The sequence below is a fragment of the Rhodnius prolixus genome, unplaced genomic scaffold, assembly GCF_049639745.1.
Source record: "Rhodnius prolixus isolate KJV_2025 unplaced genomic scaffold, Rpr scaffold_3, whole genome shotgun sequence".
Lineage (NCBI taxonomy): Eukaryota > Metazoa > Arthropoda > Insecta > Hemiptera > Reduviidae > Rhodnius > Rhodnius prolixus.
Genome location: NW_027411603.1, coordinates 8,256,088 through 8,272,061, shown reverse-complemented (window position 1 = coordinate 8,272,061; position 15,974 = coordinate 8,256,088). Strand labels below are relative to the sequence as shown.

Genomic DNA, 15,974 nt, shown 5'->3' with positions numbered 1-15,974 from the left:
GATTTCTGATTGAAGACACGAACTTATCTAAGATTTTCTGGCTTTAAATGTAGTAATGACAATACTAGGATAACAGGGGATGGATTACTATGTGGTTAACGTATTTTGGATTCTCTCGCGGAGATTCTGGGTTTGAATCCAGGTAGATAGATGGCCAAAGCCAAGTACCTTGTTGTATCAAAATAGGCGCTTGGTATCACGGTTGCGGCTAATACGTAAATGGCTGTGTTTTAATTAATATTATGTTGATAATGACCAAATTACTAGAATTTCATCAATGTAACTAGTCAGATTCGATAGTACTTATAAGTATATTGTCTAACCACTTTTTAAGCGATCTTAGCGTCGGTGTGAATTCTCTAGCCTAATAACCCCAACATCTTAGCGGTAATGCTTCTATGTGGGATTTGTGTATTCAGATGAAAATTTTACAGCATCATCAATACTCTTATCACATTAGAAACTTAGCATAAGTCTACATTCTGTAACAAGACACTTTAGTAAGCCAAAGTATTCCGCAGGATTTTTGCATTTCATATTTAGCCATTTTTAAAAATATTATACTCTCTACTTGCAATTTCGAGGATGCAGGCTTAATATAAATCCTAAACTATTTTATGGGTTTATTTTAACGAAACGAACGTCATGTTTAAAAACCCACACTTACAAATATAACCATTTCGTGTTTTTGTGACTAGAAATAAATAGAACAGAAATAAAAATATTAAGAACAGCTCGATCGGTAATTTTCTCATAAAAATGAAATTTATTATTTCTGGTAAACTTATTATTCTAAAAAACTCAATATAGATACAAAAAAAATAGTTTGAATTTAATTAAAAACATATTGGAACTTTTTTGCATTTACATTCACAAAAAAAAAAATATATATATGTATGTTCATAATTTGCATTTCAATTATAAGAAAAAAGAAAGAAATTAACTTAATAAGACAGGGATACTAAAAATTGAATGTGGATTTGTTTAATAATATTTAGATTTTTCTTCTATAGTTTTCCTTTACTTTTTACGATTTATTATATCTCAATATATTTTTTCTTTGCTTTTCATACAAACACAAAAGTATTTTTATTTTTATAAAAACAAATTATTTTTTGCCCAATTATTATGATTATTATTATTTAGCAATAATTATAGGTAAAGGAATATTTAATAAAAACTACTCTTTTTTTCTCTTTTTTTTAGCAATGAAAAAATAGGTGAGTGACTTTGTCTTATATAAATGATCAGTCTGAGACTTACTTTTTGAAAGACAAAACACTTTTGCCTCAATAATAAAAACACTTTTTACATTCATGCTATTCAGAAACTTGGAAAATGCTACTGGATGTCCGGGTCCCATTTCTCCTGCTTTAAGATGAAAACTTGTAACAAAAAAAAAAATTGTAATGAACTTAATTCTAAAAGAAGAGATTTATTTTTTAATTTTTATTTATTTTCTACTGTGGAAAACTAAGTCTAGAACTATTTTATTTAAATTTTAAATACAAAAAAAAAATTAAAATAAAACGCACACAGTGTACAGTACAGGGAAGAATGCGCCTCGCCTTGGATTCACAACTATTAAAAGGTTGTCTTAGTCAGTATAACCGCTTATTTGCCCATAAAAAGAATAGATACTCCTCTTACCTAAAGAACTGTTTAGGTTTGTGGAATGAAGTTAAGCAAAAATAAAATTATGTCTTTCAATTGCCCGTAATTCAATCCGTGAACTTTACACACAAAGGTTTACTTTTAACCGTCTATCAGCGTACGATCGATTATTTTTGGAATTGGCGTTTTTTTTTGGTTTTTTTTTCAAAGAATACGAATTTTAACGGAGAAAGCGTTTCTTGGTTTGTTGAGTGATGGATGATTTAAATGATCTCAATAAAAGGAGGTGCACGTACGAGATCTAAAGGGTGAACTTTTGAAGTAGTGTGGCAATGAGAGGAAAATAAAATCCGAACAATGGGTGCCCGCCTTACTTTTTTGTTTACTGTTTGTTGAAAAGTTCACATTAACGAAATTAAAACATTAACAGAAAACAAAGCCATAAACCTTAGTCATACCGAAAGCGAATATTTATTTAAAACCAGACGCAACAACATTATGTAAATGTAAAAAAAAACAATTTTTCACGATTCAAATCAGAATAGCCGACTCATCTTAACTACGACAGAATAGGTTATTTAAAGTTATTCGCTTACAGCAAGCACACCTTGGAAGAAGATACAGACAGAACTCGAGCTTTTAGTGACTGAAGTATTCAGTAATGTGCAACTGTTTCAAACTACCTCTACTTATCTATCACTGACTGCGCACATGCTGCTGGAGAAGGGATGTTTCATGATCTATTTGCACTATAAACAAAAAAAAAAAACAATTGTTTGTTTACAGTAACATTTCCCAATTTCAAATAATTTCGACATTAAAAAGAAAAACAAAACAAAAAACCGGAAAATTGGAAATAAAATTATATATATTTTATTCTATTAATATTATTTTCTTATTTATTTTGCAAACAATCACACATTGAGACAGTAAAAAAATTCTACAACACATAATTTATATTTTTTTTTGTTAATTAAATATGTAGAATTGGTAAATTACACTTTTTCTTTCTTTCGTTTTTAAGGCCTTTATAAATATTTTTAACCATTTTCTTTCTTTTTCTTTTAAATATTATTATACAAAGAAGTTTTTTTTTTTTTAAATTGTTTTCAAATTCTTAAAAGAAAATTAAAAAGGCGCTAAAAAAAAGAAGGTGATATTACAACACGCACGGCCACACACATTCACACTCAGAAACATATACTTGCATAAAGTGAAGAACTCCTCACTCATACATCATCATTATTTTCTTTTAATATTTTCTCCTCTTAATAAATTTAATAATCAAATAGAAATTGCTGAGAGCCAACTATATGCTTGTAACTAATTATTATTTATTACTTATATATATATTTTATTTCTTTCATTATTTATATTTTTATATATACTTTTGTAAAGTTCAAAATTAAACACATTTGTAAATAAAGAAACGGCGAGATCGAATTTTACACTTTTCCCACTTTCATATTCTCCTTGTTCTTCTTCTATTATCAAATTTTTATTTGTTTTACATTATTTATTTTTTGGTAGTTCACAAAACAACAACATCCAATCTTTATTAAATTATCACTTAGAATGATATCATCACTTTTCTTTTATCTTATTTACTCCTTATATTTTATATGGCAATATTTTCAAATCTGAAAATAGAATAGATAAAATAAATTTAAAGAATAACTAATTGACTTCAGTGTATAGTTTAGAAAATTTTGAAAAAATAAAAAAATAAAAAGGTATATAAATACAAAATAAAATTTAAAAAAACTCATACTCCATCTGGTTGTCATCTATACCTCGGCTTTTTCTGAACAATTTGGCAAAAGTTGCTGTTGAAATATCAACAGTTCCAAAACAATGTATCAAGCTTTATAACTGAACAATTTCAATGGTGTATTCTACCTTTTTGACCCCATGTACGCAGTAAAGCACTTTACTAACTTTACTTTCACAAAGTTTTCAGATTAAAGGGCCTTTATACAAATTTTTAACCGTTGAAAATAAAGTTTTTAAGATTTCTGCAATTGTTAAAATACATGTAAAAGAAGGTAAATTGGATTGACGATATATTATTGAAATGTTAATCCTTAAAAAAAGATTTGATACTCTTTTAAAATTTCTGGCATATAACGATGTATTGTAGATGTTAAATTATCTCTACTCGGAATGTGGTGAATACTGTCCAGATTGAAATAAACCATCAGTTAGTTTCCATCCATGGCGTCCTTCACAAAGAAGACAAAAGGCGAAAGTAGTGCTACAAGTGCACTTTGCAATCTTTTTACTAAGAGATAATTTAATAGCCGTTTATAAGATCAATACTTTCTTCAACCCAGATATGAATCTTTACGCAGTTGAATTTAAATGGAGTACAGACTCTCTACTTACCCCTTTTTTTTTCTCTATTCTCTCTTTCTAAATTAGACTAGGATAAATGGAATGACCGTTGGCCTTCTTTAGCAGCGATACTTAATTTCTCCTTCATTATTTCAATAGTAGAATAGTCTGGTAATTTGAGGTAGTTAACACATGTCATCACTGAAGGCAAAAAGTCATCGGCGTTCATGTTGCCGTCCATTGTCTTTCGAACAATGGTCAAAGGTGGCGTCAGCGCTTTAAAGCCTGCAAATGCCAAGTTATTTTAATTTAAAGAAATAGAAATCACAACACAATCACTATGCCTTCTCCTCATTGCAGTTCTACTTATTTTAATATTATTTACGTATACAATATTTCATTCCTCGCCTTGTTTCACATAAAGAACTCCAATAGAATGAAAGGTTCTTCCAGAGCAAAGAAAGGGAATGCTACAGTTTTAAAGAAAGCATTGGACTTTTCTTTCCTTCTTTATAAAAGACAAAGCTAACTGTAATTTTTTACAGCCCTCAAAAAATAATTTAAGAACAAAAAATAGAACTATATAACTGATAATCATTTTCGATAACTCTAATGTTGAAATCTTAGCTTTTCAAAGATGATAATTGCCTTAACATCCATTAAGAGAAGAGGTTAAAACAAACTTACCACCAACTGGAAGGCGCGGAGATCCAGTAACAAATTGAATGAAATCCCTCTGTTCGTGGGCATTATACGAAGCAAGTATTTCAAACAGAAACCTAATTGCTTTGGATGAAGATGTATATCCATGATCTGGTCGACACGATTCAATCAAAGTTGATACCTCCCATCCAGAGCCACTACCACAGAAAATTGCATCCAATTCTTGTGGATAGAACAGACTTAAATGAGATGTTGGAAATACGCATTGCATTCCTTCTCGTACGCATTCCATCTGACGGTGTACACCTTCCACAAGGTACCAGTGTACGACCAGCTGTAATATGCATAGATATGTTCGTAAATTTATGGCTAATATTTCTTAATTTATTAATATTTGCATATTTACATATTTTGCTTTATGATGCAAAATCAGTTTTTATATCTTACCTTGCAATATTCTTCCAAATTTTGAGGGCAAACAGTCACTTCTCGACCACCTTTTCTTAGTTCAATTTGAGGATATCCTGGCAATGTAAAATCTAATCCTAGACTTTCAATAGGACAACCATCCAATTCCAAGTTGTTAACCTAGTATGGAACATAAAGAAAAAGCTCTACATTAAAAAATGAGTTTGTCAGATATTAACGAAATGTGCAAATGACTAGTAATTTACACTGACTTATGAAATCTATTGTGCCACGGTTGTACTATCTAATCGTGTACTATTGTTCACCGGCAGTTCTCAGTTCTTTAGCTTTAATTATACTATTACGAGATACATTCATCAATAAAATTAAAATAAATATTTCTTTTTTCAGTTTATAAAAATGCTAATTCCATTATTTATAGATTTGATGCTGTACTATATGTTCAACAACTTAACATAGTTAAGCAGCCTCTTAATTACAATCGTATCGGTTGTAAACATAGTGGTTTATCTCAAACATGGTTTATTAGAAGATTTTTCCAACAAATATAAATTTACAACAGAACGTGGATCTCGGACGTTGAGACGCAGATCTTCTAAAATAAACAGAGAAACAAGGAATGTTTGCTACTTTGTTCGGCTGTTGTAGATGCTCTAGCATTTGATTTGATATCTGCGGTTTGGATAATTAACTCATGTAGGATACTCGCGATCACATAGAGAGTGTAGAAACCACTTTTGAGTCTTTTATTTCAGTTCGAGAGTATTAATCTTTTAAGAATCCAGAAATGTCTAGATGCCTTAGCAAGTGTGATGGCCCATTCTCTTTATGACGATTACAAGGTAATAAAACGATTTTCTAGACAATAAAAATTAAGATACCTTAATCCTGATTTCATCTTCAGAACACTGGCTGCTCATGATCTCGTCATACTGATGAACGACATGCATTAAGCGAACTAACGTTTTATGAACAGAAGGGTTGACGTGGGCAAGATCTGAAAGCCCTAAGGAGCTTTCCTCACCTAATAACCACCTATGGAAGGTCTGACTCAATGGTAAATCCAACTGAAAATTTTAAGAAAAGTATTGTTAAAAATTATTGTTTTTCAATTTTACTATAATCATAAATATAAATAAAATAATCACCATTCGAGAATCCATAACAGCTTTTGCCATAAACTTTCCAATAAATCTAAATTTTGTACGCAGTTTCATTAATTGTGAGACTCTAGTACTTCTAGAAATTGGTGCTGGAAACAAACCTACTGGAGAAAATACGTAATTTGGATTGTCACCATTTCCTTCATTGTGCCATAAATCTAGATCAGTTCTTTGCAGTTCTCGAGACACAAGAGCATAAAATTCAAGTGTTGGCCCAAGACCAGTTCCGACCTAAAATAGAAATGAATCTACTATAATAAAACGCAATAATCGCTTTTTATTACTACAGTGATGATACGAAAGCATTCAGCAAATGTTATACGGGTTTTATTTATACATTATTAATAAATGTGTTGTGAAAATAAACTCCTTTACTTCCCGCTGCATCGGTTTCGATTCTATTTATTGTGATTTACTTTTACTCACCTCATTTTCATATTGAACTTCTAGTAATGCTTTACTGGCAGCCATATCTTGTATTAGAGATTCAGCTTGTTTAAGTATATCATCTCTGGCTACCGTACGTTTTCTTCTATCTAATCTTGGCGTCACTCTTTCCTGTGAATCAGAGCTGCCACTAAGTTCTGGACTAGCATCCAACAACCTCTGTAAAGCTCTATCTCTATCAAAAGCAGTAGCGTACAACAACAGCTGCCTTGTTTCGAAAGGCAACAAAAATGGACTGAAAAAAACAATCTTGTTAGAAATGATAATAAATGAGGAACATCTATTTTTAAGAAAGTGCATAATACCAAGCTGAAGTAATCTGTTGCAGCCAACAGGGAAGATTTCCAGTCATTATCACAAGGGGATCTTGCAGCTGCCTACCAGCTTTGGCTGCGATTTTATTATTTACAAACTCCTGAAACATTTTTAAAAATAATTATAATACATAAATAATTTTCATATATTTTTTATTTGAGTTGCTTGTAACATTATCCATCTTCTGTCGAGGTGGTGATACTATATCCATAGTATACCAGTAACTTTATTTTCACAAAGTTCAACAGTCTTGTTTTTTCTGTCGTTTTTTGAATTAATTTCATCAAAACATAGAGGTAATAAAAGTTTAACATTTAGCCACTTAATACTAATATTGGATTTATTCATGTACACCTATTTCAGTAATAATAGTATTTACACCAGCTTTAACCTTTAGAATTGATAATAAAAACATTATAGCAAAAGCCAAAGCACAAGAACTTTGTAAAGTTGAGGAGGAAGTTCAGCGATTAGTCAAATTGTGTAGCACAGAATTGGATTAATAATTCATGAAATACTACGTGCTTTTATTATAAGGCAAGGAATAGGCACCCGTCGCCTCTTCATCCTCGCGATGCAAAGAAAACCATCGCCTATTCCACAAAATCTAGAGAAAGTTCAGGCTCCATAAGTGGGCTTTCGGCGTCTTGTCTTGCCAGGCCGTCAGACGGCTCATTCCCCTCAAAGTTGGGCACCTACAGTAAATAGACTGTGCTATCTTCGTAAATTCTAGACTAAAACGTAAATATTTTCATTTTTTTTTTTTAATTGATTTATGCAAGGCGTTTGAAACAAATAAAATTTATTTTGAGGCAAAAATTATTGGTGTAGCGCGTAAAAAGAAAACTTACTAAAAGCGACAAACTACAACTTTTACTAATTTTCAGAAAGAAATTCCAAATAAAAACCAACCTGCTGTAATAATATTGGCTGTCCTTGCATCGCCGGATACAGTGTAGTCCAATGCATGGAGACCGCATATAAAGCATTAAGTAAGCAGAGAACAGGCAACGAAGCATCATTTATAGTAACTTTAGTGGTAAGATCGCTGACGAGATAACGATCCATCGCACATACCCTATTAGGAACCAGGCCTTCTAAAATGGATAAAAAGTTAAAAAATATATTAAAGTTGAAAAAATACTTGACCATTATCTTTTTATTAATTTTAAAATTGATTTTACCATTCCACAATTCATCATGCTTCTTTTTAGGAGCAGCTTTAGAGCTGGATCCTTTTCCTTTACGAGGTGGTACACTGTTATTGTTACATTTTATTGCCGATTCCTCTTCAATTACTGGCCTAATAAAACAATGGAACTTTTATAATTTGTATTTTTATTTTCCAAGATTAAAGGCAAGATACATGGATTTTATCAAATAAAGTCAGCTAATCTTTAACACTGAATTTTTCTCTTAAGCAAATTATTTTTTTTAATCAGCCAAATATTTGTATTCATTCTTTATAATTGGAAATAAAATTTCTAGATTATTATTTGAGGACGAATGAAACAAAATCACGCTTGTTATAGGAGATGAAATCATTGAATTATTCAGTTTAGTTAATCTCAATTTTTACACTAATTAATACATGCACAAAATTATGTCTATTTTACACTCGATCTAATTATTTCAATTCGGCTTATTTATTTTAACAGAAATACCACAAAAGTTGAGTTATAATTTAATTTTACAAAAACATAAACAACCTCAAGCTTAAATAATAACATAATTTGTGTTAATACAAGTCATTTATTTCCTGACTGACGAATTCTAATTACCTCAGTCTTTCAAAATGAATCGATTTATAATTATACTGAGCTTTTATTAACTTTCGAAAAATATTCTATGTAAAAAAATGCGGAAGTGTTTTCTTTTAGGTGAATAACAAAAAAGCTCTCCTTTGACTCTAGCAAGAAAGAAGCTCTTTCCACACTTTTTTGACAAATAACTATTATTTAATTCTGAAAGGTTTGTAATTTATTTTTTCTTAATTTAGTTTAGAAACTTTGACTTCAAACTATCAAGTTAGTATTAAATCGGTTATTTACAAACCGTATACTTTTTTAAATAATGGCTAAACTTTTAGGACGGGTTCGGTACCTTTATCAGCGGCTCGTTAATAATCGAAAAATATGATGTGCTTATAACAAAATTAAAGATATGGCAGACATAGAAAAAGTCAATAATTTCATTTAAATTAAAATTTTCTTAAAAACAGATTTAAGCATTCAATAAATGCGAAATGAATAAATCACAAAAGAGTTTTCAAGAATTAGTTTAAAATACTTAATTAAATTAATGAATATAATTACCTATAATGTACTGTATGTGTTTGCACCCAAATATTAGCACTTCCTAATGGAGCTTCTGTATCAGTGTCGGTCTCAGACTGGTCAGAAGCTGCAGCAGCTGGCGAGAATTGTCTCACTGCTTGATATACAGTCATATTGTAGGGAAGGACTGTATCATTAATTAAAAACTGTAGTTTATGACGAGCACTTCCAACTACCATACCAACCTACAAGGGAGTATATCATTAAATATTCACAAATAAGCAAAAGAAATAAACCATGAAGTCTGAAACACTGAAATAATATAACTGGCTTTAAGTAATATTGAATGTAAAATATAATTTTAAAAATAGACACTAACCAAAGTATCATCAATATCTTCTTCACTATTATCATCATCTGATTGGGAGGAATGTTTATCTCTTACTTTGGCATAACCTCTGACGACGAGGTATCTCTCAATGGCTTGTACTAAAGCTAATGGATCTATTTTCACCGTACCACCTTTCCACTGTTTCAGACTTGTACAGTCCGGATGTCGGGCTAATTGGCACTGTAAATAATAATAATAACAAAAATCAGACATGAACAATCACACGACTTATTTTTTCATTGTTTCTTATTCCAATTAATATCCATTATTTTACAATCAAATATTAAATTTACATTAGGTAAAACTGATAGTAATACTATCTGTAACTGCGCCACAGATAAATTCGAAATTATGTTTTAAAAATTATATCTATTGTCCCCGAAAAACCAGAAAACAATTTTTATCGAAAAATTGTTACAAATAAAAGTAATTGCATATTGTATAAACAAATAGCATTGCAAGTTTAATATATAGGAAAGTTTCTATCAGAAAGGTTATACTGATGTTATCTGCAGGAAGGTTAAAACTGATAGAAAAGTTGCTAGATAAAATAAATTGATTTAACCCAAATACTTATTTAAATTTATTAATCTTAGCTTAAAAAAAATATTAAAATCTTTAAAAAATCTCAAAATAAAATAATCTTTAAAAAAAAAATTTTGTATTAAATTTTTTTAAAAATAAAAATACATAAAATTGTATGAGGGAGTTGACATGATGGAACTTCGAGCGATATTGAAGTATTATTTATAAAAAAAGGCTTTACTGAAATAGCTGCAGCTTGAGAAATTTAAGTTGAGGGGGGCCGACACTTTGTAGGTCCTACTGCATAGTATTGGTTTAAAAATTCGAACATCAAAGATATGAGACAAGTAAGGTCAAGGCGTCGATCCCGACCCAACTGCCAAAAGGGAAGCTGATACCTAAAAGAAGGAGGACTATGCCCAAGAATTGGAGGAAGAAGGGATTCAATTCCATCTTAAAAATCCAAGTGATTATAAAATTTCGAATTATAAGAGAAATAGTCACTTGCTATGAAAAGTAGAACACCAACAATTTTGCAACCAAAAACTGAAAATCAGTCGGTTAATGCTTGTCCTATTTCCTCATTTATATGTTGATGTTTGGCTATTTTCCACAAACCTGGAAAACCGCCAAAATTATTGTAGTTCCCAAAGCGGGTAAAGATGCTACTCTTCCCAGTAGCTATCGTCCTATCTCTCTGCTCCCTTGTCTCAGTAAAGTTGCTGAGCGTGTTGTTTTGAAAAGACTTAGTTCATTTATTGAGAATAATAATATTCTGTCCCCTGATCAGTTCGGTTTTAGGGCGGGACACTCTACAACTGCACAACTTGCCAGAGTTATTGACGAAATTGAGCACAACTTTAATCTAAATAAGCACACCGGGATGGCACTGATCGATGTGGAAAAAGCTTTTGACTGCGTATGGCATAATGGTCTAATTTATAAGTTAATACAGTACAACTTTCCGAAGTACTTAGTCCACTTTGTTAACAGTTACTTAACACACCGTCAATTTTGTGTTACAGTTGGTAACGCTACTTCTGGCTTTAGAAAAATTGCGGCTGGTGTACCCCAAGGCTCAGTCCTTGGTCCCACACTTTTTAACATTTTCATAAATGGCATAACAAAACTTAAATTTAGACCAAAATGCTCGTTATACGCTGACGACACTGCACTTTTTCTGTCGTCTTTTAGAGTGGATACAATAGCCAGGCATCTTTCTATTGCACTTGGAAAAAGTTTTAAATATTTTAATAAGTGGAGAATAAAACCCAATGAAGCGAAAACTGAAATAATTTTGTTTACACGTAGGAGGCCCCAAGTCATAAATTTTGTAAAAGTTAATGGTGTTGATCTCCCTTGGAAAAGAGAGGTCAGGTACCTTGGTGTTGTGTTGGACTCAAAGCTGACGTTTACAAAACACATCAATTCAATTTGCAACAAATCGCTTGGTATTTTGTGTAGCTTATTTCCTCTGTTCAATAAAACTTCAAACTTGAATTTTGTAAATAAAAAGTTAATTTACTACCTGTATATTCGGTCTGTATTGCTATATGCGGCCCCAGTCTGGTCTAATACTTGCCCCACAAACTATAAAAAATTACAACGCGTGCAGAATAAATGTTTGAGATTGATTGGGTCCTACCCTCGCTGGACACCAATCGACTATGTGCATGCCACACTTGATGTGGCCAGTGTCTCTACGCAAGTGTACCTTCTTTCAGAAAAATTTGTCAGCTTGTGTGAAGCCAGCACACACTTGTATGTATCCAATATAGTTAATTACGATCTAACATCTCTTGCATACAAAAAATACAAACATAAGAGACTAAAACATATTTTGTTTTAGTACTGTTTATTTGTAGTTAAGGTTTTTTTTTTTTCTTCTTCTTTTTTCCTTAGTATTTAATATTAATTTTTCTTACTTTGTGTTATTTTAAGCTCTGTTGAGTGTATATAGGCACTATCGCCTGAAACCTCTTTATTCCTGTAAATATGTACATTTTATAATTTGATTTGAAGCCAATAAATATAAAATATAATTTCCTCATTCTGTGCGAGGAAGAGAAATACATGTTTTGAAATGCTTTTTAGCAACGTTTCTGAGAAACTAAGTTAAAATTTTCGTGTGAATAGCTTAAACTGAAAAAATTTAACAAAGATTTTGCTGGTCACTAAGATCGGAGGCGATAGAAATATGAAGTCGAAAGTACAAGTCAGGGCGGTCTTGAGATTTTCGTTTAGGAAAGATTGGTTCTATCACACATACACTTTCAGTGATAATGTTTTAATGATTGCATGCGGAAAAACAAATACACACACACCTATAAATAAATATTTAAATTAACTGGCCAAATAATAGCACTTTAAAAATATAAAAATGGTAAGTAGAAAAAATTGGTAAATTAAATTCAAAATATACCTTAAGTTGATGTGTATTAAAAAACTTGAGAGCGGTTGTACTTCCTGCAGGAGCAGGTAAATCGTGAACTTTAACCGGAAACTGTTCAAGTTGTGATATACAGCTGTTCAGTTTTGACACTAGGATTTGAAGACAGGTAGGATCTACACCGGAAGAATCTTGACTGTTCACATCATGCTAGAAATGATAATATGTATCTTGAAAGAATATCTTTATTTATTAATGGCACAATAAAATTAGCTTGTCAATAAAATTTTTAATTCAGCTTACGGGACAATTTGCGAACACATTTAAAAAGGTTCTAATCCTTTGATCACGGTTTTCCGATTTGTTGACGAGATATTCTAAAAGAGCTGACACTAGCCCTGAATGGTTAACTTCAAATGGTGAAATATCACAGCCCATTAAGGTATTTTGCAGCTCCACCAATGCATTTCGCTTATCACCATCCTTTAAACAATTTCAAATAGAAATATGAATTGAAAAATTATAAAACTGAAATGAAAAACTTGCGATTAAATTGAAAACTGCAACTCACAGCGGACTGCAAGGTAGATATTGCCTGCATAAGGGTCATCAATATTTTTGAAGGGTCCTGAGTTGATTGAATTCCTTCACTAGATGCATAATTAGCAATGAATTTGGCAGATCTTTCTCTTACCCAAGCACGCACCTTCTCTCTATTGCCTGCCCATAAATTGGATGAACTGGAACATTTTGTCAATGGAGATTCCTAAACAGAAAAGATGAATGAGCAATGTCGTAACAGTTCGTTGCTGATTAAAAATACAAAAGAGTAAAAAAAAATGAAGAAAATTAACAAACCTTCTGGTAGCCAACTTTATGAAAACTTCTTTCAGATGTTCGACCCCATCTTGCTGGATTTAAAGAAGCAAGGAAAGTACTTGTTTTGGAAGTAGCTCCTGAAAGGCGAGACCTTGTACCTCTTGCCGATAGATTAAGATTGTTCGCTGAGAGAAATAAAATGCCAATTACATAATTTCAATTATTACTATTATATTATTTTCAAAAGTTTTAAAATAAAATTATTATGAACTTAATTAAAATTTAGTTATTTTTTACTATTTCCGTATTTTAACAGCATTAGAGTGCTACGAGTAAACCACAATGAAAGATTTAACAAAAATTACAAGAAATGTTGCTTTAACATGAAAAACTACAGTCTAATTAGTTTGGGAAATATCTCAAAAATTTGACATGAAAATAATTTCCTACGAAATGATTGGAAGCTCTAAAGATGGAAGTAAAATGAATAGTAACTTATTTCATAATAGGTCATCCTCAAAAGTGCAACAATTTGACAAGAATTATTAAATCACTCCAAACGCAACAATAATATTGCTACGTATTGTTGGGTAAGAAACATAAAATCTTGAAACATATCTTGTTAATGAACTTGTGGTTTACTTGCTGAAAAGAAATAGAATTTCTAGAACGGTAGGGCACTATTTTTGTGGTGTCGGATCAGAGTTAAACCTTAGCTTCCAATTCTTAGCTTCGGACATGCTTACTCTAATGGATTAAATCACAGTATTACCAATGATACAGTATAGCAAAACATTCTAATAAGTCCAAGTGTTATCGGAGACTGTTTTAACCTTTAGAATAACTGTCACTAATTGCTAGAGTTTAAAAATTGCTTACTGTGTTTATGTTTTGCAAATAATTCGTGCATACTAGATGATACATCAGGATCTTGTTTATGTTTATCTCTTTTTGAACTTCGTTTCTGTTTGCGTAATTCACGCATCCTTCTAGTGATTGGTGAACAATCACTCAGAGGTGTATCATCATCATCAATGTTTATCATGTCATCCTGAGGATCCGGATGAGGACTACTGCTACCTGTCACTAAAAAAATTATAGTAAACGTTTTAAAATGGCTCACTTCTTTTTACTTGGTTAGAATTATGAATTTAAAAAATTGAATTGGATAATTAAAATCAAAACAGAGTTGAACATATACGTACCAAGTCTAAAAACAGTTCCATTTGGTGGCTGGCCAGCTGACGAAGGGCCTGGAGTAGATACATCGTTTGGAGCAGCGGTCGGAGAGGTGCAACTAGGGGTACTCTTACTAGGGGACGCTCCAATTGGAACTCCAGGATCAGCTAGCTGTTTAATTTCATGTATGACACCTGCAATTGATTCATTTACTTAGAAAATTTAGATAAGTAGTTATAAGGTCGCGGAGCTATCATCCCCATAACCGTAGTTGCAGATTTCGGGGAGAGTATGAGAAGAGAAGAGACACTAGTGGGTTAGAGTGAGCTTAGAATCTGGAACGAAATCTGTTCTAGAAGAATGTTGCAAATATTAAGACGACTGGGGCTGTTGAGCTCAGTGAGTAATGTAAGGTTCTACAGAGCGGTGATGTGATATGAAGGAGAATTTAAGGTTATAGAGTTTTGATTAGGTCCGTTTTGAGAGGATTCCATGAGAGTATTTTGTCTACTTTGGATCGACAGAATTGCCAAGGTATCAGGGTGATTCTGTATGTCAGCAGTATGTATTAAATAGAACAGAGTTCAAAGTATTTTGTTTTTATATTGAACACCTAGACCACACATTAAGCCCCTATAGATGGTGTAAATACTGTTAAAAAATCCATATAATTTTTTATTAATATCGAACTTACCTTCTCTGGTGAAATGTACGCTAAATAAATCTGGCAATTTCTGCATAAGTATTTCTGCAATTTGTAAAGCTGAAACCACTATTCTTAAATCCTGAGAAGCCATCATTCCTGCAAGTTGACTAGAAACTGTCTGTGCTTTTAGCACTTCCTGAAATTGATTATGATTGGTTCGATTATTTTTTTTTTTTAAATTGTTTTGAAAGTATGTATTTTGTGTACATACATTTTTTTTTTTTTTTAAATAAAAGAAAAGAACAATTATTTCACTCATGACTTACTTTAAGTAACTCAGGGGAGGCAAAATATACCATACGTAAAAGAGCTTTCAAACATTTGCATCTTACGGCCGGCCCTGCAGAACTAGAATACACTTCATACAAAACACTAAATAAAGATCTGATAAATGCACCAGCCACATCTTTTAGATCGTTGTCTATTGCACTGAAACAAATTCATGTTTTTCAACATTAGTATAATATTTAAGTGAAGAATAGATTTATTTGTATAACTAAAGATAATGCTGCACTAATGCACTATGATGCCAGTTATTTATACATTATTACTATATATTAAATAATCATTAATAAGTAAGAGGTTCCTTCTCATCTTAAATCGTTTAAAAGGTTATGATTTTATTGCCCATCGCCTTCTTACTCGCGTTAACCAATGTGACAAGTTTTCGCTAAGGATTAAACTAATACATATACCAGAAAAAATAAGCGCCTTCTTCGTAAGA

At 31.6% G+C, this 15,974-nt stretch overlaps 1 protein-coding gene across 10 annotated transcripts in view; it reads right to left on the bottom strand.

Moving 5' to 3' along the window:
* Positions 1-739: 739 nt before the first annotated feature.
* The window catches only part of ctrip (E3 ubiquitin-protein ligase ctrip), a 57,909-nt gene continuing 42,674 nt past the window's right edge, over positions 740-15,974 (bottom strand). For all 10 annotated transcript variants that reach the window (XM_074126683.1, XM_074126676.1, XM_074126678.1 and 7 more), the window contains 20 exons: positions 15,517-15,679; positions 15,239-15,386; positions 14,571-14,738; positions 14,245-14,451; positions 13,405-13,550; positions 13,118-13,312; positions 12,850-13,029; positions 12,580-12,756; positions 9,621-9,812; positions 9,281-9,486; positions 8,150-8,268; positions 7,878-8,062; positions 6,956-7,065; positions 6,630-6,885; positions 6,189-6,434; positions 5,922-6,107; positions 5,059-5,199; positions 4,636-4,945; positions 4,000-4,233; positions 740-3,254 (listed from right to left, as the gene is read on the bottom strand). In XM_074126683.1, the coding sequence (XP_073982784.1) occupies positions 4,037-4,233; positions 4,636-4,945; positions 5,059-5,199; positions 5,922-6,107; positions 6,189-6,434; positions 6,630-6,885; positions 6,956-7,065; positions 7,878-8,062; positions 8,150-8,268; positions 9,281-9,486; positions 9,621-9,812; positions 12,580-12,756; positions 12,850-13,029; positions 13,118-13,312; positions 13,405-13,550; positions 14,245-14,451; positions 14,571-14,738; positions 15,239-15,386; positions 15,517-15,679 (3,532 nt within the window). In that variant the 3' untranslated portion in view covers positions 740-3,254; positions 4,000-4,036. The remainder of the gene's footprint in view (positions 3,255-3,999; positions 4,234-4,635; positions 4,946-5,058; positions 5,200-5,921; positions 6,108-6,188; positions 6,435-6,629; positions 6,886-6,955; positions 7,066-7,877; positions 8,063-8,149; positions 8,269-9,280; positions 9,487-9,620; positions 9,813-12,579; positions 12,757-12,849; positions 13,030-13,117; positions 13,313-13,404; positions 13,551-14,244; positions 14,452-14,570; positions 14,739-15,238; positions 15,387-15,516; positions 15,680-15,974) is intronic.